This window comes from Carettochelys insculpta, chromosome 1 (genome assembly GCF_033958435.1).
Source record: "Carettochelys insculpta isolate YL-2023 chromosome 1, ASM3395843v1, whole genome shotgun sequence".
Lineage (NCBI taxonomy): Eukaryota > Metazoa > Chordata > Testudines > Carettochelyidae > Carettochelys > Carettochelys insculpta.
The window spans coordinates 165,407,598-165,435,329 of NC_134137.1; the positions used below are offsets into that span (position 1 = coordinate 165,407,598).

At 43.8% G+C, this 27,732-nt stretch overlaps 1 protein-coding gene across 1 annotated transcript in view; it reads right to left on the reverse strand.

Moving 5' to 3' along the window:
- Positions 1-337: 337 nt before the first annotated feature.
- Positions 338-27,732, reverse strand: part of CFAP47 (cilia and flagella associated protein 47) — a 324,141-nt gene continuing 296,746 nt past the window's right edge. The window contains exons 42-44 of the mRNA XM_074988334.1: positions 15,589-15,815; positions 5,458-5,641; positions 338-423 (exon numbers count right to left, since the gene is read on the reverse strand). Of these exons, the coding sequence (XP_074844435.1) occupies positions 338-423; positions 5,458-5,641; positions 15,589-15,815 (497 nt within the window). The remainder of the gene's footprint in view (positions 424-5,457; positions 5,642-15,588; positions 15,816-27,732) is intronic.

Here is a 27,732-nt window from a genome sequence, read left to right on the forward strand (position 1 = left end):
TAAAGAGGCTTGCAAGGCATTCCTTAAAATATTCAATTTCCATTTTATCATCTTTCAAGATTTTCTGCACTCACAGAATACCCCCTCTGCATCCCTACCTATACCTCAGGGTGTGTGACCCAGGGGGTACTCACCAGATGGTCCCCTGTGTCGGGGATTTTTATCTCTAGGACATAATCGCCCCTGTGTGTCATGGGAAACAAGCCTCTGGCTGAGGTAAAATCAATGCAGGGACATGGAAAAACTAAAAGCTCATAGGCCACCATTTTGTGGCCCCGTCAATGGCCATTTTGAGGCAGTTAGCTTCCCTGGTAACTTGAATCCATGAAGCTAGGATTCAAACGGAGTCCTCTGATTGGCCAAAGGGAGCAAGCTTCAGCAAGCTTCCAGAACCTTCGGCCGAGAGGGGGACCTGATTGAAGACTGTGACACAAATCACGAATATGGTAATTATCTCATAAATAATCATGACAACTGCCTATAAATCTGGAGCCCTCAGCTCATTCGGGGTCAGTGGGAAGCGAGAAGCCGCCTTTGAGGACTGCAAGAATTCTGCTGGCCCTATACAGAACAGCGTTGGCCACTAGGCATCCACTGCTTCAAAGATCAGAGCTGAGCTGAAATATTGCAGCAACCGCCCTCTGGGTGGCTCTGCCTGAGAGCTGAATAGGGCTCTGCTCTGAGCTGAAATCAGTGGGCAGTTGCTCTGCTGGCTCTGCCCTGAGCTGAAATCACTGGGCAGCCGCTCTGCTGGCTCTGCCCTGAGCTGTGAAATCACTTCAGCAACTGCCCTCTAGGTGGCTCTGTTTCAGAGCTGAAGGAATTGCTGTAGCTCTGCCTGAGAGCTGAAGAAGGGGTGTGAATCCAAACTGAGCAAATCGCTGTAGCCGTCAAGGCGACGCTGCCCAAGGGCCAATCACTGCAGCCGTAGCCTCTTCCAAAGGGAGGCGGCCAGCTGTGAAGCGGCGCCGCCATACCAGCGCCCCTACGAACCCAAGCTGCACGCTTGCATCCAGGAGCGGCAAGTGGGTCTCCAGGCGTACTCACTGGGTGGCGAACTGGCACGTGGCTCAGGCCACAGGTACTGCGTGCCCGGTGAGGAAACCAGAGGCCCACCAACGTCATCACTGCTCCTCTAGCCACATCATCGCTCACCAGCCGCACGCGTGCTGGGGCCATCGTTAGCTGAGTATTCTACTGGACTGGACAACCAATCGGATTTGACCTACAACCCGGAGTGGACATCACTGCATCTGACACGTAAACTGACTAGGCCTAAGGCTCAGCCAGGCCTCAAACACTAGAACTCATACATTCACCTTATTCAAAGACATTTGGTAGGCACCAGGACTCCTTATAGGGGAGTGAGGGAACGTAGCCCTCACTGTGCCTTTCTTCGACGGGGGGAGGGCAGTGCCTGGAAGCCTGACCCCACATGGCTGGGCCTATCTAACCTACGTTACATAACAAGCCACACTTGGTTAAAAGCGTTTTATTAAGTTACAATATGGTAGTGTTTGCATTTAGTTAAACATAATAATAGACTGTTTAGTAATAGACTGTTTAAGATAAGTAGGTAATAAGTGCTTCTCCTTTATTGTCCCCTTGTATCTTTCTCCCAAGTGGGCAAAAGCCCCGGGAAAAGGCTGGGGTTAGGAGGTCGGCTGTGGGTAAAGAGACCCAGCGGCCTCCGCCACCAGCCACTTGGGCCGGGAGTAGCGCCCCAGCCCAGACTCCCTTTCCCTTTTCCTACTTCCCCTCTCCTAACGAACTTACTTTTCTTTGCAGAAAAATAAAAACAACACTGCTGAATTCCAGGATGGACTATACAGTTATAGTTGTAAGTTAAAGCTTAGTTAACATAGAGTTAATAATATAATGAATCGGTTTATGTGCTTGTTTTACTGTTGCTGTTGTATTTTTGCCTGTTGTTGTTTGTGCTAATAAATTTCTTGTTAGTTATACTTTAAACCAGTGTTGTCGTCTTCTTTCTCTGACTGGGTGCCTGCCTGCTAGGGGGTGGGCAGACCTTACGTGGAGTTCCATTGTCCTTTGGTGACTGCGTTACTCCTCCTGCTGGTGGGTGGAGGGATTCCCCCTTCCTCGAGGACCCTGGCTCGCCCACACGTCAATTGGCTACCACGTCATGGGGGGAAACCACCAGGCGCTGACACCCTGAAGAGGTCTGGAGACACCCTGGATGTCACCTCACTCGAGGGGTTTGAGTCCAGGGGGATGATGAGGGTCCCCTCACTGTACTTGGGGTCCATGTCTGGCTCAGACCGTGCCACCAGCAGTGTCCCCAGTGTCCTCCAGCTCTGGTGGGGGTGAGGGGGCCCTCCACAACAGTGTCGACAACTGCTGTGCTGGGGGGGCACCATCCTTACCCCCCAGAAGCTTGTGCAGTTCTGAATAGAGTAGGGGAAGGTGGCCATCCCAGCCCCTGACCTCCACCATGCATCCCAGGCCCCCATGGACCCTGCTGCAGCTCCTTGATCCTTGCCCACACCTGCTCCAGGGTGTGGGTGGAGTGTCTGTGGTCAGCCAGGGCTGCAGTGAGGCAGCCGTACACCAGGTCATTAGGCCTTTTGGCAGTGGGGTCTAAAAGAACATCCTTCTTGGCCCACAAGCTAAGCAAGTGCTCCAGCTCCAGGCCAGTCCACGATGAGGTTCTGCATTTGGCATCATGGGGTGAGTCCTGGAACCCCTTGGTCTGTTCCCCCGAGGGCCTTTGGGGGTCTCAGAGTTACTGGCTTTTAGCTATGGGTCCTCATCGGTGGGTATGAGGTGTGCTGGGCAGGCAGGCAGCATGCTGCTGCTCGCACGCGCTCAGCTTTCTGCCACTGGGCTTCCAGAACTCCCTGCAGCTTTAAGAGCAGCCAGAGGCAGAGAGCATGGAGCTGTGATTGCCATGGACAAGGCACCCCTCCCGGCCAGCTGGCTGGCACCTTGGAGGAACATTCTGTCGACAAAATCCCCCCCACCCCCATTCGCCCCCAGAGTGTCCACACTTGGTTTTTGTTGACAGAATCTGTCGACAAAAGCATTCTGATGCTCTGTGAGTTTTGTCAACAAAACTCTCTAGCGTAGACATAGCCCCACAGACCATACCAGTTATATGACAATAGCTCACCCTTTGCACTTATCTTCACAAATTACAAAGGTATGTGAACTTCCACAAGAATTATTTTGCCTGGATAATTATTTCACATCACACTTATACAGGATGAATTTAGGTTTCAGATCAATGCTTATGAGAGGAGAAAACAATGACAATGAGATTAACCTGTTTCAAAACAGCTGCAAAACCTCTGTAGGTAAATGAATGTGACCTGGACAAAAAGCTAGTTTATTTTTCTATGAAGTAGAAGAGGAGAGGAGAGGAGAGACATAACAGCCTTGCTCACTGTTCCAGAAGACCAAAGAAATAACAAAGAGGACATCTTGGCACAGAAAGTATAAAGTTCCCCATTTCTAAGAATACAAGAGCAGTATTCACTCGTGTGTTCAGTGGAAGATTATAATTGCAGTGGGAGATTAGAAGAGTTCTTGTTAATAAGTATTATTAGAACTGAAGATTGCTGATAATACAGTAAAAGCCATGTTACTGGGCACTTGAATAATGAGCATGCTCAGTTAACTGGCACTCCTGGCCGGAGCCCTCTGCTCAGGCGGGGCCAGCTACCCAGGGCCAGGGGAGCAGGGCCAGCTTCTCAGCTGTCTGGCCAGGGTTAGTGGCAGTGAAGCTGTCCCCATCTCCGCCCACGCAGGCCAGGGCCAGTGTCAGCAGGTGCAATGGCCCCACTCAGATAACTGGAAAATTTGGATCATTTGGCACCCCGTTTCCCAGGGATACCAGGAATACCAGATAATCAAGCTTCTACTGCATTTTTTTTCAGCTCTATCCTCAAGGAACTATAAAAAGAATGAAATTATTGAGATGTAATTCAGAATCTCCAAACTAATGAAGGATGAAATGTTTGTGGAGAGGGGATGACTACACATATATTTTGGATGGGATATGAATTTCTGCTTCAGGACATAAGTAAACTCCTAATCAAAGGGTTAGGAAAAAAAACATTGCCCTGTAGGAAGGTTCCTCTATAATTAAACACTATGAAGTTTCTTGCATCTTTTTGTGAATCATCTGGTTATGAACACTGTCAGAGAGGACGCTGGACTAGTCTGATCCAGAATGGCAGTTACTATGTTCCTAACACAACATCTGAAGACTTTCTTTGCTAATCAATAATCTGAAAATGGCTGAGCACATAAATCTTCAAATTTTGCATTTAAACGATCTTTAGTGAGGACAAGAGCCCTTCAACAGGTGTGTGTAAAAATTAAAAGCAAACAAAATTGTTTTGATAGCCTATCAGCATATTTATCAGGTGATTGAGTGTTCATCCTCCCTAAGGGTCCTTCCTATAAACATTCACCAGTCATTTATCCATGCATAGCCTCATGATTTCAAGGATCTGTTCACTAAAACAGACCCTGAAATTTCCGCAGACACTTGCAAGGACGTCCTCTTTTGCAATCTCACAATATACAGCCTGGCCTGGCCTGTTTTTGGCTGGTCCAGGAATTACTGCTGGGATAAATCTGGTTAGGGGAGATTATAAATGTCTAATTGAAACATACAGAACAGAGTCATCCAGGAGACTAAAAATTATTTTTTCTTTTTTTCCTGATCCTGCTAGCCACATCTTCTGCTGTTGTTTTGTATGTATTGAAATGCAACTCATTCTTTTCCACCTCACCAGTGAGTGAACGATACTTGCAAAACTCATTACAACTCAGTTAAGTGTTAAATTCAAACCCTAGTTGTGGCCATTTTATAAACATTAATATGAATGGCCACATATGGGTTTTTTGTTTGTTTGCTTGTTTTTTTTAAAAATGAAATGGCAAAAGGAACATTTAATTGTCAGAGCTATGATGCACATATGTAATATCCTGAATGGCTAGGTATGCCGGCAGTTCACAAATCAGTGATCTGTGGACACCATTCACTTCTGACAGGACAGACAGAGTTTTAAGGTTCCAGGACAACAAAAACGCAACCCTCAGAAGTCTCCCAACTACCTTTTCCTCGCATTAGCTGATGACAAGAAATGTACTGAAACTTGAATCAAAAGGCTACATCAGCGTAAGTTTCAATTGACTATTACACCTCACTCTCTATGCGCCTAGATATCATGACACAAAAAACGCACACATTACAGTAAACCCTTAATTTAATGGACCCTGATATCAGATGGGCCAATGAGAAACACCTGGACTTAGAGACTTGCTGCTACTCAGTCCAAAATGTGGTGTGGACTTGCCCTTTGTGGATACACTTGGAAAGAACAGAGGACAAGGGCAGTAGGATAACATGGCAGGAAAAGGTAAGTTCAAGGTTAAGGATGTCTCATTATCAGTTGACATTCAAACAGTAAGTTGATTTTTTACCTGTTACTTTTACGGCCTGATGGTCTTCCTCTGAAATGGCTTTAGAATTAACTCTGCTTGTTACTAACACAGGAATGGAGAGTTTTTCAGGGATTTCAAAATACTCTGGCATGCTCACTTCTATCCTGTAGTCCACAGATTTCAACTTTTGAGGGTACTTAGAAGGCCTACACAGTGCCTCTCTCTGCAAATAAAAGAACAATTTATAAGTCTGAATAAGTGCAACCATAATAAAGACTTTAAAAGTAAATAAATTCTGATGTAGAGATTCAGACTAAAACAAGATAACGGTGTATAATTAAACATGCAGACTAGTTCATTATTAATTTTCATAAATATTATCCCAGATGGCTTTTCCTTAATTTTAAATTGCAAAATAGTGACTCAAATGGATAAAATAAATCTGGAAACAAATGTGTCTTGAGAGGAAAGGCATTTGTATACTGTTTTATAATCACTCAATTAAAACTGAGATAAAGTGATATTTGCAAGATACTTCACTGAGGTTTGTGAATCAGGGGGAGTACAAGGAATTTTCAGGACAAAAGTACTCTTGTTTTGGTAAAAAATATTTCTGATCAACAAAATATTAATGAGTGATTAGCTTGAATTTCATGTATGCATTCAACCTTCAAACCAAAAAAGTAAAGTTGCCTTAAATTCGGGCAGCGTGACAGTGGCACTTACATGGTTTAATACTTTAAATTAGTCAAAAGTAGCACGGTTTATCAAACATTATGGTATTTCTACCATACTGCCAAGGTCAGCAATTATCAGCTAGTCAGCAAATACTAATATCAGAAAATAACCATATGTCAAAGCTAGTCCTTGTTATGCACTTAAGCTTAAAATTTTCTTCATCATCATTGGTCATTTTTGCCAGTTTTTCCTCAGTAATTACAGCTTTTACAGCTCACTCTCTCCATTCTCTAAATTTAACAAGTTCATGGTATAGGGAAATCTTTGCTAAGCTAAGTGTCATGAGAGTCATCCAGACTGGTTTTTCTACTGCTGTGCATGAAGGGTGTGTATATACCCCAGTTACTACTGTTTTTAAATAATACTATGCCCCATTGTGCCAAGGCACATGCTTCCCAAGATCTAGAGGGAATTCACAAAAGAAAATTTGAATTTAAAGTTGATCCTTTTATTAGTGAAGTAAGAAACTTACTATTATTCACACTTTAAGGTCTATCCTCCTACTATGCTAAGGTTACAACTCTTTCTAAAATTAGTAGAAAATGTGCACAATTGCTCATGGAAGAAATGCATTGCATTGCATTTTTTAATTATGAACAGGATTTGTGAAGGAGAAGAATCCAAAAAGTTAGATACTGAATAAGATTATCATTATTAAAAGAAATAGTGTCAAGTAATGTTTGAATTAATAATTCAAGCGGGAGATGGCAGAATGTGGCCTATATATTTTGTTCTCTGCTAGTTCTCAAGAGATAGATGGATGTGAATTTGTGCTTGAGAGAGCTGATGGCTAGGAAACCTGGAACTTTTAAAAAGGTACCTCAAGAAAAAGTAGGAAGGGTGACAAAGGCGTAGTTAACATTTGAAGGATGACAAAATATAACCCGTCAGTAAGCAAACCTGCCCCTTTCCTATGTACAGGCTGAACCTCTTTAATCTGGCAGTCTCAGGACCTGACTGGCTCCAAATCAGATTATTTGCCGAACCAGAGGCGGCCAATATTTTTTAGGAGCATTGGCAACATTTCCACTGCCTACTAGGCTCTTAGAAGATATTTAGGGGTAAGTTAAAGCCAAACAACAGCACAGAACACTGGGAGCCAGCACTGGTGGTTGTAAACAAACTTTATGGGACCACAGGAAATTTGGCCATTCCCATGATAAGCATACATCTGGCTAAAATCATGTCGGACCACTGATAGTGCCAGACTAGAGAGGTTCAACCTGTATTCCAAATCATACCTGCTTTTTTAGTGATAAGCACAAATGTTTCCTCATTTTAACTCCAGTTATCATTGTACAACCAATATAATTGTAAAAGAGCGAGGTAGATTTTATTCTGGCTCATGTATCAACATAACTACTAATGATATTCCAAAATGTGAAATTGTTCTTACTGGTGAAGAATACAATTGACTTTCATTTCCCAGGATGAGTTTTCAGTATGAGCAGATAGAAAAAATATGCTTTGTTACAAGCATCACATTATTAACTTATTAATATTCTCAGAATATTAGCCATCCTTGTCTTTCTGACTTTTTTTTAGTTTTGCAGCCCATTCTGTTTTCTCCCCAAGTACCCCATCCATCTTTTCTATGCACTGTGGATCCTTCTAGTACAGTGACTAAGGCAGCGTGAGAGTTTCCCTGGATCTCTCTGTCTCATTGATGCTTTTCCAATATTATTTTAACTCTCTTTTTTCACTCTGGCCTATGACGTCTAAACCCTCTGTTATAAAATAACTTAATGTTTTGACTCTCAGGTTTATTTGTTTTTCTTCTGCTCAAACATTTTCTAAACTGAGGACACGGTTTTCTCTTTTACTGTGCTTCAATGAATGTTGCCTTAATGACATACTAAAATCAATGTAGTTTATTTGTGATTGGGTGTATAGCCTGCAACTAGGTATGAAAACTTCTAGGATTTTTTTTTTAAATCATATACAGTATACATTACCTTTTCACTTTGACAGAAGACAAACACTGAGCACTGGGAAGAAATTACTCTAGATCTTTTACAAAAATGCAGCTGAGATCAGAATTTGATCCGAGATCTCATTTGTTATTGTTTAAAATATACTTTTTACCTAATAATAAAATAATAATAATAATAATAAAATTTTTATGCACCAAATCCTAGATGCTTCCCTCTTTGAGCCACTTGACTGGGAAGGGTTAGGAAAGAGCCATGTGCAGAGTGAAGTCTTTGTAACAAAGGGCTCCCATAATAGACTGAGTCAGGGCAGCAGGGAAATGGTGAGCTTGGATAAAGACCAAGACAGAAACCCTGTTCACCTTTCCTAGACCAGAACTCCACTGGAGAGTAATGCTCATATGAAACATCTCACTCAACTAATCAGGCATTGGGTCCCATGAACCCTTTTCACACAGGCTGTGTTTATACCACAAGATAAATTGAATTTAAGGCAGTTAGCTCAATATTACCATGTGACTGTCTTCACTTCAAATACCCTTAGCTTGATTTCGGGAGTACTAATATCGAGATTACAATATTGCAGTTACCTGACAGGTATAGCACCAATCTCAAATTTAAACACTCGATTAAAGGACAGTGTGGAAGTGCCACATCTTAAAATCGAATTTATTAGCCTCCAGAGGTGTCCCATATGTAACCCACAATGCCCCGCAGTACTCTGCTCTGGCTGTTGCTCTCCAGGTGTGCAGGAATTTGGTAACAGGACTACCGTGAATTTCAAAGTAGAAGCAGCAAGCGTGTGGGCTCATGTTTGTATTAGAGCCTCACAAATGTCTTTCTTTCTTTGTAGTTAGCACTGTGAGCGCATCTACCCATTACAAATAGCCCCGGCAGGGAATTCATGGTTCTGGCGCCAACCACTGCCTCACCACACCACGTGGCAACAAGGCTGTTTTGGGGGTCATTCTTGCATAAGATGCTGAGAAACTTCTTCTTAGTGGTTTACATTGTGCACAAAATCCCCTCCCTCACCCATATGCGCCACACAGTCGAGGCCTTTCTTGCATTCAGCCACATCACATGCATAGCTGCTGACCCAATAAAAGGATGTGCCTGCCATTTGGTGCTGACAATGCTGCCAGGCAACACCATGTCTTAGCTTGCACACTTTTAGGGTTCCAAGGACAGGAAAGAATTTCAGGGGCTTGCAATCACAGGAGCGAGGACACTTACTGGATGGCCAGTTGAGAATTCAGCTACAGAACAAAGACATTTCTGTGAACATTTTTGCCATCTCTGTGGATGCCCTACCTTTCCTTCTTCCAATGGGAAAAATGGACGTTTGCTTAGCACGGGAGGGGAATAAGGAAAATGTAATATGAGAAGGTGATCTCAAAGACCAGTGAGCATACTCAGAATGCTATGGGGATGAGGGAACTGTGGGATAGGTTCCCACAATGCACTACTGCAAGTCGATGTTTGCCAATTGAGTGGCAGCAATAAGTCGACTTCGTGAGGAGCACGTGGGGAGGTGAGGATGATCAAATTCAAACTTATAAATTCCACAATTATAAAATTGATATTAATAAATTTGAATTTATCACATAGTGTAGATGCAGCCCCAGTTTTATGGACTAGGCGGAGGAAAGAGAGGTGCTTCTTAAAGCTGAGCCACTCACTGGGGACAGAGTGCAGCAATGCACAACCAAGATAGAGAAGGGATCATCTTGAGGCCCCCACCTCCTTTCCAGACCTACATAGCTCCCAAACCCAGCAATGAAAGCAGAATACATTTCACACCAAGGGTGGTCAGTAATTTTTGCAGAGGGGCCACTTCACAAATTTTGGCGCTGGTTGTGGGCCAGCCCTTGGCCCTCTGGAAGGCATGGGGCCTTCAGAACAAGAGGTGGGACTGTGGGAGGGGCTACAGGAGAGAGAGAAACTGTGTGAGTGTTACAAAGAAACATTTTGTATGTGAGAGACGGACTTTGGAACAGACAGTGTGTGCTGCAGTGTATATGTGACAGTGATTGTGTGTGTGGCACAAACTGGGTCTGTGTGACAATGACACGGTGTGTGTGTGCTGGCTGCTACATGGTAAGTTTCTGAGTGAAGCCACCCTCTGTCTCTTTAAGCAAAATCTGCCCTGCTCTGCACTCCTGAGCAAAGCTACATCTACACTACAATGTAAATTCAATTTTATTAAAACCAGGTTTATAACCCTGGGTTTTATGAATTTGCATTTGACTATCCTCACCTCCCCATAAAGTTGACTTATTGCTCCCACACTCAATCTTCATTGACTGTTGCAGCAGGTGCACAGTAGGAACCTATCCCACAAGTCCCTGAGCCCCATAGCTGTACAAATGTTTCTTGGCCTCTCATAAGCATGACCCCCACAGTCTAGCTGCCACGTGGTGTGGTGGGGCACAGCCTGGCATCAGCACTGAAAAAAATCCAGGTGCTTAGTTTACAGAGGGAGAGAGAGAATAACGAATGCCATGTTGGGGCTATTTTTAACAGGTAGATGCACTCACTGCACTGATGATAAAGAAAGAAGTTTCTCAGCCTCTCATACAAGCATGACCCTACAGGCTAGCCACCTTGGGCTTCCTGGTACCAAATTCAAACTTGCGGGCTTCCTGTTACCTAATTCCTGCAAACCTGAGGAGCACTGGAAATGGAAGCGGCCAGAGAGGACAATCAAGGAGCATTGTGGGATATATGCAGGACACCTCTGGAAGCTAATAAAATCAATTTAAAGACATGGCATTTTCACACTGGCCTTAATTCAAACTCTTATATTCGAACTTGATGCTATGCCGAGTCACTTTTGATGATATTATATCATTGACCTTAGTACTCCCTAAAATCAACCTTATGGCATTTACAGCGAAGACAGTGACATTGTAAAATGAAGCTAACTGCCTTAAATTTGACTTTATTGTGTAGTGTAGACATAGCCTGAGTCATTTACAAGCCATGCTTCAGACTGGAGCAGCTGCATTGTATCTCTCCTGATACCTGCTCTGCAAAGATGGGTACGGGGCAGGTGAACACTCTGAATTCAGCATTCCTCTCTCTTGCCTCCTTGCTATCCCCCTTCCCACCCACCCCCCACACAGACACTCTGCACAGCTAGTAGGAGAATCCTAGGAGCAGGCTGTCTGGAGACAGAATAAGGTGAGGGGAGAGAAGGGGAGGCTGAACAAATGCTGCTGGCTGTAATTGTGCACACTCTACTAATAGGTTGAGCAGGCTGGAGACACAAGGTTGGTGGACCAGATCCAGCCCCTGAGTATGATTTTGCCCACCCCTGTTTTACACTATGGATTCTGCACACTTTATACTGTTTGTTGACTTTTCCCTCCAACCTCTTGTTTCCTCCACTCATCATAGTCCCTCCTCTGGCAGACCTCCCAACTTGACCTGCTCCACTTCATTCTTTCCTCTCTTCAGCATTTGCCTCTCTTTTCCCTTTTTCCAATTCTCTTTGTTCACAAAAGCTACCTTCCCTATCATTTTCCCCACACTCATCATTAATTAAAACAAATTCACACAATCATCATCACCTCAGTCATTTACTTGGATGTTATATCCCTTTCTTCCCACACTTTTCTTGTCTCTGTGTTCATTAGATTCCCAACGCTAAAAGGTTAGAAGCTTTCTCTTTGCATAGACATTGCATGTACAATGCCTAACATAATGCACCATTCCTTACTTAGGAGTGCAATGGAGTAAGTAAATCAGTGTTTCACTGAAGAGAGTTATAGATAATTTTTTCCTCTAAGAAACACAATTTTTAGGAACTGTACATAAACTGCTCTTCATATGACAAGAAGAAATAATCACCAGGAGAATTTTTAGCAGAGTAGTCCAAAAATAGAGGTGACATTCAGCTGCCTATGTGTACAGCTTCAGGTCACATACTATACAGAAATGAACCTGCACTTTTACTCTGACTCTCAAGGACAAATTCTTCAGTTACAACCGAGCTCCCTAACAGGCATACAAAATAAAAGGCAAACACAACCATGACTAAGAATAAAGGTCGACATCATTTTGGTTTTAAAGGAAAACAAGTAAAGAGGGCAAATACTAAAATGTAGATGGCACCTCCTTCTGTTCATACAAGTAATTGAACCTGTAGCAAAAGCTTCTTTATTTATTCATTAATCTATAAAATCCTTTCGGAAGGACTTCACAAATATTAATAAATTTGCCAAACCACACATTTTTAGGTAATTCAGACATCAAATGAGAATGTAGCCTGGAACTTTAGAGTCAATTGAGAAACATAATTCTACTTGCAGGCTTCTTCAATAAACTCTGCTATAATTTCTACACTACGAACTGTTTTTATGTGACCATTAAACATGAATTTATGACAGATTTTATTAAGATCAGTTTTCAGAGTTTAAACTTTACAATGGTTTACCTAATGGAGAAATATATTGGTTTTAATCTGTTAAATAAATCTCTTCTGCATCAAAGCTAAGCTCCATATTTCTCTTGAAGTAAATATTTGACAGAAGAATACCGCCTGCATGAGGAAAGGGGCTCTCTCTGCATATTATATTCACCACGTATGTTTATTATTGATTCTCAAATATGACATTTCAAATATTTTGACACCTCATGATTAAATATTCACACTTAATCTTGATTATCAACTACCATACCCTAAAATTCAAATCATATTACAACTCTCAGTAGGTTTTAGCATGACTACCGATACAAGATAACTATGCTTACTCCCACTATATTCTGAGTCCTGACTAAACTCAGAGCTAATCCTTCAGTATAGCATTCTTGTGCAGTGTGTATTAAGTGGTACAGAAGCATTATGTATTAAATGCTCTAAAATATCACACCAGCAAGAGATTTGCTAGCATAAGGCTAGATACCCATAGATACCTATCATGGCCCCCTAACATCAAATTGAAGTCTACAGAGTCAAGATTTCCCTCCACGGTAAGGAGCATATTATAAATGGATGTATAAAGTGTAGATTTTTTTAATCATCACTACTTTTTGTTTGTTTGTTTTTAAAAAAAAGAGGAGCCATTACTCATCTGGCTCCACCTCTCATCCCACAGGGTGGGACTGCCAAGGTGCTGGCACTCAATACTAGCAAGTACCAGCAAAAAAAAAAAAAACACAGCTTATTATATAACTAATTTGCAACATTACTATTTAAAAGGAAGCTTCATAAAGTGAAAAAGAGTTTAGGCAACACCTCTGGGGACTAGGAGAGAGAGCTGTCTTCGTACTCCACTCCATCATAAATCATACATAGTAACAGAGAGGTAGTTGTGTTAGTCTACATCCTAACAAAAAAGCAGTCATGTGGTACTTTAAAGACTAACAAGATCATTTATTACGTAATGAGCTTTCGTGGAGCAGACCCACTTCTTCAGATCTGGAGACAAGTGATTTTCAGCACAGCACTATTTCGAGATCTGAAGAAGTGAGTCTTCCCCTCAAAACCTCATCACCTAATAAATTATTTTGCTAGTCTTTAAAGTGGTATGTGACTGCTTTTTTGTTTTCATAAATCATACATTTACACACACATAAAGCCTTAATTTTCTTTACTATTATATGGAATTTTACTCTCCTCTTTTTCTTTCAGTAACCACAGTTATTTTTCATAAAACTACTTCAAGTATCATAAATGGTTCCTTAATGCTCTCAAACACAGGGGAGTAGGCCACAATTCCCATACCAATGTTTAACCTATTGAATTAGATATTATGTAAAAGGCAGGCTCTTCAGCCCCATTAAGAATTATCTGCAGTTTTTGGCAGCACAAAGCAGTGTTACAGCCAATTTAACTGCTAAGTAGATGATTTCCCCTGCACAGGGGAATCCTCTAGTGGCAGAATACTGCGTTAGCAAGGTCTGCGTTACACTATACCACAGAGCATTGGGGCCACATCCAGGGAAACACAGGGTGTGCCTATACAACTGGCATAACAGGGAGCCACACAGGGAACTACTTGATGGTCAAACGGCACCAAAATCCAGAGGAAGCAGAAATATATAGTCCAGGGCATTGGTCATGACCTATCTACAGTTACATTTTATTTTCATAATGGAAATGCGCTTGTATGTTGTGATATTGCAGAATATGGAATTACTCATATACTAAAATTTGACTTTTTAAAAATTAACACAGATTCTCTTTACAAGTTTAATAACACTACTGCAACAGAAATGATGATATTCCTGACAGAATGTCTCTAAATAATCAAATGACAGAGTCCAAGACCAGAAGGGACCATATTACAAATGTATGCCTTAATTTCAGTTTGAATTAGTTTAACTTCATCTTCAAGCCAATGGAATAATGTTATATACATTTTTCTTCTAAAGAGCCCAGTATCACTGTTAGTGCCCCATACAGGTACTTTCAGACTGTAATCAAGACACCTCTTAGTCTTCTCTTTGTTAAGCTAAGTAGGGCTGAACTCCCTGAGTCTAAATGACAGTTCACTACTTTTAAGATTTTACATTTACAAAAATGTTATGTTGCTCTTGATAAGATTTTAGTACACAGATCAGACAAAGACACTATGCATGGCTTAGTTAGTAATAGATAAATGCAATTGAGTAAATCTGGGGTGCCAGAAGGTCAGAGAGTCTCTTGACAGCATATATTTACTACCTGCTTAGCATGCGTTCTTTGTGGTGGTTGTGGCAAGGCCCCTCTTCTCTGGACAATATTTGGGCTGGCAGTCTTTTTCCTTTGCCAGGGCCTTGGGATTGCAGTTGGTTTCTGGGGTAGGGAGCCCAGCCACTCCTGGGACTACCTTCCCTGTTGTCTCTAGCTCTATAACTATTGGTATTTCGTAGGCTTAGGGTTTAACCTCTCCTTCATTCCTCCTCCCACCCCTCCCCTTGCCTGGGGTTAGGTTTTAAAGGCTTTCAGCAGGAGTAAATTTTGGGGAGTAAAGGCACTTCAAAGTTGTGCAGGTACTTCGAAGTGCCCATGGCTACATGGCATGCTGGCACTTCGAAGTTTGACCCTTCGAAGTTGCTGCAGGGAGAATTACCCTAATTCATCACAGCACCTCATTACTGTTCTCCACTCAGGCTGATTACCATGCCCCCTTTGAAGAATGGGGCTAGTGTAGACACAGCCATGGAGTATGGAAACTTTCATAGTCACATTTTCTGAGAAAGCTCATGCTGAAAACTTTTCTGTTAGTCTATAAGGTGCCACAGGACCCTTTGTTGCTATTTTCTGAGAAGAATCACACAGCATAGACCAACTAAACTGACATCACTTGTTTTTGAGAGGTTTGGGTTTTATTTTTCATAAACATTCAAATATATAATGTATTAGAGAACAAACAAAATAATATTGTTGAAGACTGTTCTGTGCATGAAAAAGCCCTAACTTCTTTACCTATTTAATGATGCTTTCTGAAATTTAACCACCGCAGTCTCATTAAGCTGTGTAATATCCTGCCAGATTTACTGTGTTTTTTACCTCAATTTTAGACAGTCCTAAGGCTGCAACTGCAACTCGAACACTGCTGCTCTCCAGCGTTCCCGTGACCTTTCTCCGCTCATGTTCAAGAGCTGACATCTGTTGCTGTGCTGCAGTGGCCAGAGCCTTTTCCCGAGCTTCATTAACCAATGGGATCTTCAGCTTTTCTTCAAGAATGTCATTGAGTCTACATTTCAAATACAGAACTGGCTGTACTGTATTGTGACCTACAATAAACAAAGCTATTTGTCACACCTGCTATTACAACTGCACACCCTTTTTGTTCAGTAGCCTGGAACACAAGCAAAAATATTAAGATCCTTGAGAACTTAATGCAACAATGTAAGATTTGCTATAATAGTTTGAGTTGACTAAATATAATTTACAACCGGGAAAAAGGACTGAAAACACACTGAAATCCAAACTGAAAGTTCCTGTTCATAATAAACAAAAAGATATATTTTAACCATTTTCTTTTCACCCTGTTAAATGTATTGAAGGAATAATTACAAACAATCAACTGAAGCTTTCATACTGCCCTCTTCACTGGGGTGTTAGAGGTCCTTATAAATTATAAAGTAAGCCACAGGAAATATGTATATATTTCTACTTGTCTTTCCCAGTCAGTCTTGTTCCTACCACCATCTTCCCATTTGCTCCTAAGTGTTGTTCTGATGGGAACACTGGGATATGTGTAGCATCTATATATTGCAACCATGGTTTCGAAATAATTTTGGAATAGTGGTTGGCTTCCTTCAAAATAGGCAAACCTCATTCCACAAGGAATAGTGCCTATTTCAACATAGATATTTTTAAATAGGGGCTGAGGAGACAGGGAATAGAGCCTATTTCAAAATAAGGCATAGTGCATTCAATTGCCTTTATGTCAAAATAGCTAAGTGCTATTTCGAAATGCATTTTGTATGTAGAGGCATTTTTTTGAAATAAGCTATTCCAGAATAGCTCTTATGGACTAAGGTTGCTGTGTAGACATACCATAGTTTCAGTGTTTTCTAAAAGTCACTTCCACAGCAGTTCACACACACACACACACACACACACACACACACCTCTCCCTCCTTTATTCCCTCCTCTAGAACATATCTATAGTGGGAAGACATTTTGGAGTAAAGTCATCTATACTACCATAGCACCTACAGCTCCCAGCTAAAACTGGAGTCTCTGTGTGGTAGCACAGTACAAAACACACAGTCAAGGACAAGCCCCTTATTCTAAAGGGTTAACAATATAACTAAGCAAGACTAGCAGAAAAGGAATTTTATCCTCATTTGACAAAGGAAGTGATACACAGGAAGATTAAGCAACTTGCCCAAGGTCACAGAATAAATACATACTAAAGCTGGCAATGGAACCCAAATCTGTAGCATCCCATTCCAGGTTTTCAACACAAGACCACTCATAGGCTGTGTTGATTGAGGTGAGGGTTACATGGTTGGTGTGCACCTCTTCACTGTTGCTCCAGGCCTCAATTTCGTTCTATCACCACAATGAACAGAAGAGGGCAGGGACAGCTGCTGCTGAAATACTTGACCCAGACAGCAGAATGTTTTCATAATGCATGGTCAATAACAACAGTGAGAGGGAAAAAAGAGCCAAGCAGTAGGAACCGAGCTCCTAGGATGAAGGAATTTCTTGTAATCTCACAGAAATGACTATTACACAGTGTGCAGTTTAGAGGTATTTTAGCATTTGTATCCCACCTGTAAATCTCTACGTCGAGTTTCTGGCTAAAGCGGATTAAAACAGGACAGGTATATACTCTTCAAATGCATCATACTGAATTGAATCATTCAAGCTGTTAACATTGCAGGAACTGGTACCATGCAGAAAATACCACTAAAACCCTCGAGCATGCGATTACTGTTCTCGTAATGACAACAGTTATGTACAACATTCTGTAACTCAACACTGCGTGATTACAGGTAGCCAGTTGGAGAGGCTGCAATGAGCTTATTTTTCAAAAAGGTACCTAACAGGAACACAGTCACGGATACTGTGACATGCTAAGACTTTCCTCTCATCTTTCCCTTTTGGTTTCAATTTTTTATTATAATAGTAATAAATCTGACTGGCATTTATCTAGAGATACTGAGTAAAAGTACATATTCTTTAGATAACTACCCAGAGGAAAGAAGGACTCTGCATAGCTCATGTAAGCCATCAAGTTCATATACTGTGAAGAGGTCTTGAATTGCCTATGGCAGTATGTGTTGTAGAACAAGGAGTGGGTGATGATTAACAGGCTCCCGAAAGCTGCAGAGAAGCACTCCTCACTGTAATTAGAGGGTGCCATCTCAAGAGTTTGCAACCCAAGCTGTTAGTTTGTGCTCTCAAAAAAGGAGTGTTTAAAAAATTATGTATTTTAAAGAGAGATAGGTCCAGACCAATGGTTTAGAGGTGCTTAAATACACATGGCTACATTAATCTTCCCTAAACTGATTAAATAAATGCTGAATTTCTTTTTGATTGTATCATATTAAAAGTGACCTATCTCCCAGAGACTCTTGGAAGCACATTATCCACATGAGAAATAGTCTTGTACTGACAGAGCTGTTCATACCTCATTAAATGGTCATGCAAGAGTGTGTCTGAATCACAACCTATGAAAGAAAGGTCACTTTCCAAGTAACTGTCATTGCTTCAGATAATTTCTTGTGTGGATCTATATTCAGTGAACAAAGACATGTAGGGACAATTACTCAAAGAGTTACAGTTCCTAGGTAAATACCCTTTCCATCTCTATTTGCTCTATAGATTCCCAGACGATTAGCAAGTCGAAAAAACTCCTGAAGGAGGTGAATTTGGACAAGATTATTGGAACGAAGTAGTAGGATTTCTCCTCAAAACTCCCCTTTAGATCCATAAGCTAAATTAAGGGTGTAATAAAACATCAAAGATGTAATGCTGTATACATGTAAATAAGGATTGGTCCAGCCTATGCATGAGTGCAAAATAGCTGGAGTGTACATCATAGTATATATTAGCATTTCATTACATTAACTATCCACAAAGATCCTACTGGCAATCACTGAAGTTCTTCAGTAGCACTGTTTGAAACAGGACTATATTGACATGCACAGCAGAACTGTTATTGAGCACCAAAAGGGTTCTCACAGTCCAGTTTATGAGAAAGCCATTGGTGCACATTGGAATTTGCATTGCAGCTGATGCTCAATAACGCACCATGTAGCCATAAGGAACTCGAAGAAGGAGCCATATGTATTTCTTTAACTGAGATACTTCTGAAACATGCAGTTGACATCATTTGGGCTCTAGTTCCTTGTGTTTCAAGAAACAGAGGTGTCAGAACATAACAAATGTATATGTAAAGCACCAATATTTCACATCTAGGAAAAATCTAAGACAAGAAAGAGATGTTTGTACTGATTCAAGTGCTGTCAGACGACTGATGCAGTACCATAGGACTGAGGCATCTTGGAAAGTAGATTAGGAAAAACCTTGATGTGGCCAAGCTGAAAACATACTCTAGTTTACTTGCAGAGTCATACCAGGTTAGGAGGCTTAACTGCAGAAAGAAAAAAAATCTAGATCATATGATTAAAGAAACAATTTTAGATCATATTTGTCTTGCACTGTCTTTCTAAGGCTCCTTCCACAGTAAAATGGCTCATCTTTCCTACTGTATTTCCTTCCTCTAAGTGCCATAGATTTCAATGTATTGTAAAGGATGACTTCCCTATTCCACTTTCCCCTTTCATTTACTCTACCTTTTAATGTGCTCTTAAGGTGCAGAACATTTGCACTATGAATTGGAAGCAAGCCTGAAGGCAAAGGTATGCCACATGTTCCCTCCACCACGTAAACAAATTCTCCAATCTGAAACAAAGGAGCATATGCATTTACATTTAGAGAGAAATTAATTCAGAACAAATTATAAACCATTAAAACCAATAAAATAAATCAAAGTTTCTGTAGTGTGACATTCCTGTGTTCCTGAGTGAGGCTCCTTTACACTTCTTGTTTTAAGCGTTTATTTTTTTAGTAGAAGATTTGTATCTTCCAGTAGTAAGGGAGCCCTGGTTGAGCACGTCTGAACATACTCTGTAAGTCTATTTCATAGGGCTCATGCTTAGCCTAGAGCAACAGTATCATTTTTTTTGGTCAAGATCTGAATTTCCTCACCAAGGTCTAGACTCAAGGAAAAACCATAAAAAACACTAATGATGATAATAAATAAATTAAAACATTTCAAGGGAGTATGCCTGGCTGTCTGGATTTATCTGGCAGTCCATCTATTTACCGCTAGTCGAGAATGTATGTGAGTGTGTGAAGTGGTGGCAGACTCTAGACAGAAGGAAAAGTTCATCTGACTGCAACCAGTATACCTCACTGGACCAACCAGCAAGGACTGAAATTTTACTTACTTGCTGTATTTGTACTCTAGGATCATATATTTAGATCCTGTTTAGTTTTCAATACATTTTTAAGACCACCTGGTCTCTCCTGAACTTCACTGCATTTCTCTGGTGGATGGGCAATTCATACCAGTAGTTAAATTCGTCTCATTACAGTTAAATGCCTGAGCTGGGATACGATTCACCACAAATGAGATAACACATAAAGTATAAGTAAACCCATGATTTAACATACTAAGGGGGGTGGGGCATTTGTTAATCCCAAAAGCCCATTAAATCTGAGCATTTACTCCCACTCACTCTGGCAGGCTCCCCCAGCCCCAGTGTCCCTCCCTCCACCTCCCCAAAAAGCCAGGAACTCAGACTGCTGCCACTGGAACTGGAACTGCCGGAGCCTGTCACGCGGCTGCAGCTGCTGGGCTGTGGCTGGGATGCTGCGAGCACGACAAGAGGCTCCCCACCATGCACAGCGGGAGGGACCTTGTCACACGCTGCTGAAAGAACACCCCTGCGTGCAGCTGGAGGAGCTGCCACTACCACCGGAGTCACCACACACTCCTCCCTCCAGGGGTTGGGCATGTACATGAGTGCCATCTGCCCAGGTATGTGCCCCACCCGTGCTGAGAGGAGCACGTGCTGGCTCTGGTGGCAGCTCCTCAAGGTGGTAGCGGTAAGTCCCTTAACTTTTTTTTTTGGAGGGGAGGGCGGGGGGCGGAAATTAAGATATTACAGAACCCAGTAGACTTTAGGAACAAAGGGGTTGTCCGTTGCTCCTGAAGTCCGTTAAATCAGGGTCTGTAAAACCAAGGGTTTACCGTAATCTAATTATACCAACAGCCATTTTTAAAACCTCTTAAAATAATCTTTTATTTTAAACAAATACAGTAAGCCTGTCCAGTTTACATTTAAAGATGAAATGATGTTTTTAAGCCTGCGGATGCATAGAAATATTTCAAACAGCATAATTTCTAAAGTTTTGTAAAGTTTAAAACAGCTCAGATCTTTGGTTAGAAAATAAAGAATAATGTTAAATTTAAATCAGTAACATTTTGTTAACCAATTCACAGGTTTCTAGTGAAAAACAAATGGGCTTGAGAATGAGCTAGTTACATGTTCTGACAGTCCTTTAATGTTACTGTACATTTTCCACTTTTTTTAAAAAAATTCAAACTGTCACTAATTGAGGGAGTTAACTAAATAATCTGATTTCTGGATTTATACCAAAATCTCTGAGGACAACACTGCACAAACAAAGCAGGAGTATCATCTAGGACAAAACAAAGGGGCAATAATTTTTACCGAAATGATAAGGACAAATCCATTGATGAACATATGACTTCAAAGTGTTGAGAAGGCATAACCCACAAAGAACAAATAAAATAAAAATGCATTGTGTACAGTATCTCATAGTGACTAGATACCAATAAATTGTTAAAACTGCATTGCTCTGATGGATATACTAAAAAGATGAACACTAAAGTTTATTGCAAAATGCACCTCCAAGCAACAGCAAGTTCCATGGTGCTGAGTAGAATTCATATCAGCAGACACAAGATGATGTTACCTTCAGGATTTCTGCTTTGAGAGTATCTTACTTTCACCAACACTCTATACAGTAGGAACCTATAACCATAGTCCCACTGCTCGGGGGGAATCTCCCCTTCTTTCCCCACCCCACCCATTAAGTTAACACCAGCCACTTCTTTGGAATGCACTAGCTTCTAGTGGTCCTGCATGCCACCAAAGAGAGCAAGTACTTATCTCATACGGTCACGGCCTCAACCCATTCTTCATTATGGGCCTCTACCAACATTTGTACAAGCAAAATCTGTATGAATCTGCTTAGGAATCGTATGGTTCTAGTTGGTTGTTAACTCATGGCAGGCAGCAATGAAGGAAAAAAAAAGAAAACTTATTTAGGTCATTTGGTCCATCCCCCTGCCAATGCTCCCTGTAGAACGACTTAAAATAATATTTTTCGTTTTAACTTTTCTTGCTGCTTTGTACGAGGTTTTTTTTTTCTTTTCCCCCACTCTAAAGCTAAAAACATAAGCTGTGTCTGCACTAGGCATTATTTCCAAAAGCCCAGGCCCTCTATCAGAAGAATGTGCGGTGCATAAATACACGTCATGCACTCCTCTGAAAATGAAGTCAAAGGAATGAGGCCCAACATCCGAAACCGCTCTTCCAAATAGGAAATAGGAGAAGACTCCCATTTCAAAAGCTTATTGCGAAAGAAGGCGTGCGTAGACGTTCAGTGACCCGCTTTTTCAAAAAAGCAGGGTCTGCCATGGCGGCAATCAGCTGCTAGGCAGAGACATGCAGTTCAGTGCCTGTGGGGCTCCGTGGTCTGTGCCTGCAGCAGCCCTTAAAGCTGCGTGCACCCAAAAACCTCATAGCAAGAAGCTGAGAGTGCACAGGCAGCAGCCACCACGCATGGTGCCCCTGCATGCCTCAGCCAGATCCACAGTGGCTGCCATCACAGCATGACCAGCAGCCAGCAAGGAGAGAAGCCCCAGGGCCCCCCAGACTGTGTCCAGGGCTCCCAGGGGACCAGCCAGTAGGGGGAAAAGCGAGCCTCCTGCTGGATGGAGAATGAGCTCCAGGATTTGCTGGGCCTATGGCAGGATGAGGAGGTCCTGAGTGAGATGGGCATGAAGCAGCAGAATGCGGACACTTTTGCCCTGCTGGCCAAGGGCCTTACTGCCTGTGGCCACCCTGCCCACACTCCAGACCAGGTATGCAGCAAGGTGAAGGAGTCGCTGCAGGGGTACGCCTGGGCTCGGGATTCAGTTGGGGACCGCCCCAGCTTCGTGCCCATTTTACAGAAAGCTCCAAAGCCTCCTGGGCCCAAGGGACACTGCCTTCCCACCCTCCATCCTTGATACCTCCACAGAGGAGCCCCACCCAGAGGAGCCTGATGAGTTGGGATCATCAGCCAGCCCAACACCAGCAGGGCCACAGCAAGAGCCTGCAGCAGCCGTGGAGTGGTCGAGCGAGGAGAGGGACCTTGTCACAGATCTCCCCTTCCATACCTCTAGCCATGCCTCGGACACCAGCCATCCCCAGATCTCAGTGGTGGACTGTCAGGTACATACCTGACAGGGCACTCACCCCCGACCACAGGGCTGGGGCTGCATGCTTGCCAGAGGTCCCCGGCCAGCCACAGCCTAGCTGGGCTGTGGCCTTTGGGATGGCAGCATGGCTGCAAGTGGCCTTCAGCACCCACACCCATGAACAACGCCATGGCCCGCTCCCAGAGGGAGGGGATGGCCAGGGCCAGATGGCACAACAGGGCCACCCCGGGGTCAGGGACCCCCACCACTACCATGGGCCTCCAGGGCCGCCCTGCTGTCAGACAGGGGCTGGGGACCCGCTGCCCACCGGGGGATGTGGGGGGGGCATGGACCAGTACTCGCAGCCTGTCCCCCTCTTCCCTCCTATCTCCACAGCTGTGCCATCCGATGGCTGGGGAACACTCGCATCCTCCGTGATGCCCAACAGACCTCCAGAGGTGAGGGACAAGGACCATGCAGTGCCACCAGCGAACCAGAGCAATGCTACTCCTGGAGGGAAAAAAGGCAGGTGGCAAGGGACCACCACCTTGCCACCACCACCCACTGGCATGTGGAGGTGGCGGAGTGGTGCCTCCACCTCAAGGAGGGCGAGGCCAGCGGGCAGCCTGTGCAGAACTGATGGGCATCCTGAGAGATGTGGTGGATACCTTCAGGGAGCTCCTGGCCTGGATGCCACCTCCCACCATCCCTTCCCTGCAGACTCTCTGCTGTCCCCGCCACAGTCCCTCCTGCTGGAGCCCTACCTGCCAGCCCCCCAGAGAGGCCCCTCTTGGGGCCGACCAACCATCTGGGGTGAACCCCTGGACCTACCTCCCTGTCCTCCCTACACCCTCCCAGCCCCATCGGGGACCCTGGACCCAGGGGGTGCAGGTCCTGGGGCTGGCATGGGTCAAGGCCCTCTACCCCTGCCCTGCAGTAAGGATCCTCATGCAGGTCAGCCATGTCCCCCACCTCCTGTACATTGTTCCCTCCGCTCCCACTTGCATATAGGTGTATGATAACATTTGGCATAGTCTGAGAATATTAATTTGTTGTGTTGAATAATAGTTTATTTCACCCACATCCCTGTGTGCACGTTGGGGAGGGTGGTATGTGGGAGGTCAGGGGCAGTGTGCAGGGGGGTGGGAGGCTGCGTGTGGGAGGTGTGTGGGGTGGGGGGCATGCGTGGGGTCCCGCTAGGGGCGGCCAGGGCAGCACTCATCAAGGCCCCTGGTCAAAGTATTGTCGCAAGATCTCCCAGATCCTGACCCTGTCCCGGTGGACCTGACAGCTGGGAGCAGTGACTGGCTAGGGGTAGCCTGTGCCAGCCTTGACCACCTACCCCTGTGCAAAGGCCTCCCCCTTGCTCTCCACAATATTATGGAGCATGCAGCAGGCCCCAACCACGTGGGGTACACTGAGTATGCCCACCTCCAGGTGAGCTAGGAGGCAGTGCCACCAACCCTTGAGACGGCTGAAGGTTAACTCAACCACATTGTGGGCATGACTAAGCTGGGTGTTAAACTGCTCCTGGCTGGGGGTGGCGTGGCTCATATAGGGGTGCATGAGTCAGGTCTGGAGCAGGTATGCTGCATGGGCTACCAGGCTGAGGGGCACTATGGTGTCCCCCAGTGGGATCTTCCTCTGAGGGATGTAGGTCCCTGCCTCCAGCTGGCAGAACAGGCCCAAATTGTGAAAAACGCACGTGTCATGGGTGCAGCCGGGCCAGCCTGTATACGTCCTGGAATCAGCCCCAGCTGCCAACCATGGCCTGCAGGACCACGGACTGGTAGACTTTCCTGTTTATATATTGTCCTCCGCTGTGCTCCAAGGCACGGATGAGTATGTGGTCCTGTCGAAGGCACTGAAGCAATTTGGAAATCTGGTTACAGCAAAGCCCACGATGGCCACATCCAGATCCCCAGTGCAGACCACCATCTGGAGAAGCATCATGTTGAGGGTGTGCACCACCTGCAGGGGGGGAGACGTGCACCCATGAGGGTGTGCAAGGTATGCAGACCCTGCCCTGGCCCCACCCCAGGCTTGCAGTCCCGGGCCTCCTGGCCTCCCGGCAGGTGCGTGGCTGGGCCCTCCTTACCTCCATCACGATGACCCCAACCGTGGCCTTGCCCATACCGAATTGGTGTCCCATGGACTGGTAGTTGTCTGGAGTGGCCAGCTTCTAGACAGAGACTGCGACTTTCTTCTCCATGGGGAGGGCGTGCTTCATTTGGGTGTCCTCATGTCTCAGTGCAGAGGTCAGCCAGGAAGGTCTGCTACCACATCCAGAAATTCCAGAGACACTGATCATCTTCCTACTCCCCCATGACCAGGTGCTCCCGCCACTCTGAGCTGGTGGGGTAGCTCCAGAGCCGGCAGAGCAGCCAGGGGAGAGATGGCACCAAAGGAGCCAAGGGTCTGGGGCATCCCCAACTTCCCTTGGGGGGGTTTACCCCAGCAGGAGCTGCAGGGCAGCCACCACTGCTGTGGCCACCAGGGAGACCACTCTGCTGGAGGCAGCCAGCAGGGTTTCCAGCTGCTGCTGGTTCCTGCTCTGTCCTGCAGGCACTGTGTCTGTGGGGCTGGTAGCAGCTCTGCGGGCCTCATGCTGTGCAGGGTGGGGGCATTGGGGAGGGGGCCTTTAAAGGGGAGGCTGGCTGTGACCCCAGAAGGGCTTGTCTGACATGAAGCCCCAGAGGTGGCACTTCTTGGCCCCTTCTTTCAAAAGACGGCGTGGGTACTTACACTCTCTTTCAAAGGGTTTGCTGGGCCCTTTCAAATGGGCGGATGGCCCTTTTGACGGCATGGATCAACGGGCCCAGCCCCAGCCCATGTTTAGACACTCCCTTTCGAAAGGGCGTCTTTTAGCTACTGTCTTTCGAATGGCACACTTTCAAAAGAGCGTTCTAGTGAAGATATAGCTATGGTGTTCAAAGTTTTCTAACTTAGCAAGAAGAGAATTATTCAAAAACCATGAAAATGGAGATAAATGCCCTGAAATAAGAGTTCAAATGCATTTTTCTTCATGGGAGTACGAACAACAACAAAACTTATGTACCACCCACAAATTAATTACCACCCTGGGGAACCAATTTAAGCAGAAATGATTCCCTTTTGAGACAGTTTTATGGCTTCATAAGGCCTCTGTAAAACCTATTAGCATACACAACTAGCTTTATAAAAGTACCAGTTGCTAAAGCTCCATTCAAGTCTCATTTTATTCTGTCATCAACTACAGCAACATATTTGTGTGCCAAAAGAAGCTTTCACAATTCAAAACTTGGTTTAACAAGATTTTATTTTTTTACATATTTTTTTTTATTTCCATGGGCTATAAGCCCAATTTTCTTTTTGCTCAATTTTTTCCTGACATTGTAGAATAGGAAGAAGGAAACTTGTTTATGTGTTTCAGAAGGTTTAGTGAATAGTCTACATTTCTGAGTGCTTAATTTTGAAGCTTTTATACTATTTTTCAAAGCTTTTGCATTAATTTTTTGAAGAAAACAAAATGATAAAAAATTCCATTGACAGTACTGACAGCTATTTATTAGATAGCAAAAGAATGCTGGAAATCAAGAATACTGATGTCTGGGAAGCTCACAGATTTGCTGGGCCATGAGCAAGGTCAGTGCCCAGGGATGAAGTGGGATGTGGAGACAACTCCATACTCCGTGAAAGACTGGAGCTTTGGGTGGAAGAGTTGTGGCTGGGGCAGCCAGCCCTCAGAGCAGCCCAGAGCAAGCTGTGCTGCCTCCCCAGCCAGCCCTGAGAGCTGCCTGGAGTGCAATCCTTTGGTAGCTGTGGCAGCAGCCTGGAGCCCTGAGCCCTTTTGAATCACGTCATCGTGGGGCGATTGCTACCTTTGTTCCCTCCACCATGCTGGTTGGAAAGCCAGCTGATGTCTTTTCCTAACTCTGGACAGAAATGTGATCTAGTGATTACAAGCATATAGATTTGGCATATTTAATGCCCCCATCAAAACTCAAACCCTTACTCAAAGCACTGAGATGCTGAAGTTCTTTTTAAAAAAAAATGGATGGGAAAAAAATAATTCTAACAAAACTGTTTCGTTCTAGCTTCATACTCAGAAATGGTCACATGTATTTTACTGAAACGGTAACAAAAATAGCACAAGGTAGACAGAAAGAATAACCCACGTGGTTATAATTTGGCAGTTATAAAGCAACTGGGATAATGGGCTTAAATTTGGTAGCACAGCCAGCTTTAAGTGTCTAAGTGTTACGTCTTCTTGAAGAAAAAAGGAAAGGTGGAAAGTGACTGACAGAGAAAACAACGGATATCACTGCGTGCCTATCCATTTCATGTGGCAGTTAGTAGGAAAGGAGTGGCAGTTGGAGCTGAGCCCTCATATATGCTTGGCTATGAGACACAAGGATATGAGTAGGTTATGCACACAACTACAATGAACACTGCTGTTCCTAAATTCTGAAGTTGCACACCTAAAGCGAACATCTCACCTACAGTGGGCCCCTAGGAAGAATATTAAAGTAAGTAAAATTAAAGAACATTTTCTGTCTTTCATTGTGGCAATCCAATTTCATTCATAACATTTTGGAAATATGATTTGATGATTCCCAAGAGAACATAAAGCACTACAAGAAAAAAAAAACTTTAAACTGCACAGAAAGGTGAAAAATAGTGAATCCACTCCTTAAGTGCTTAATTTTGCA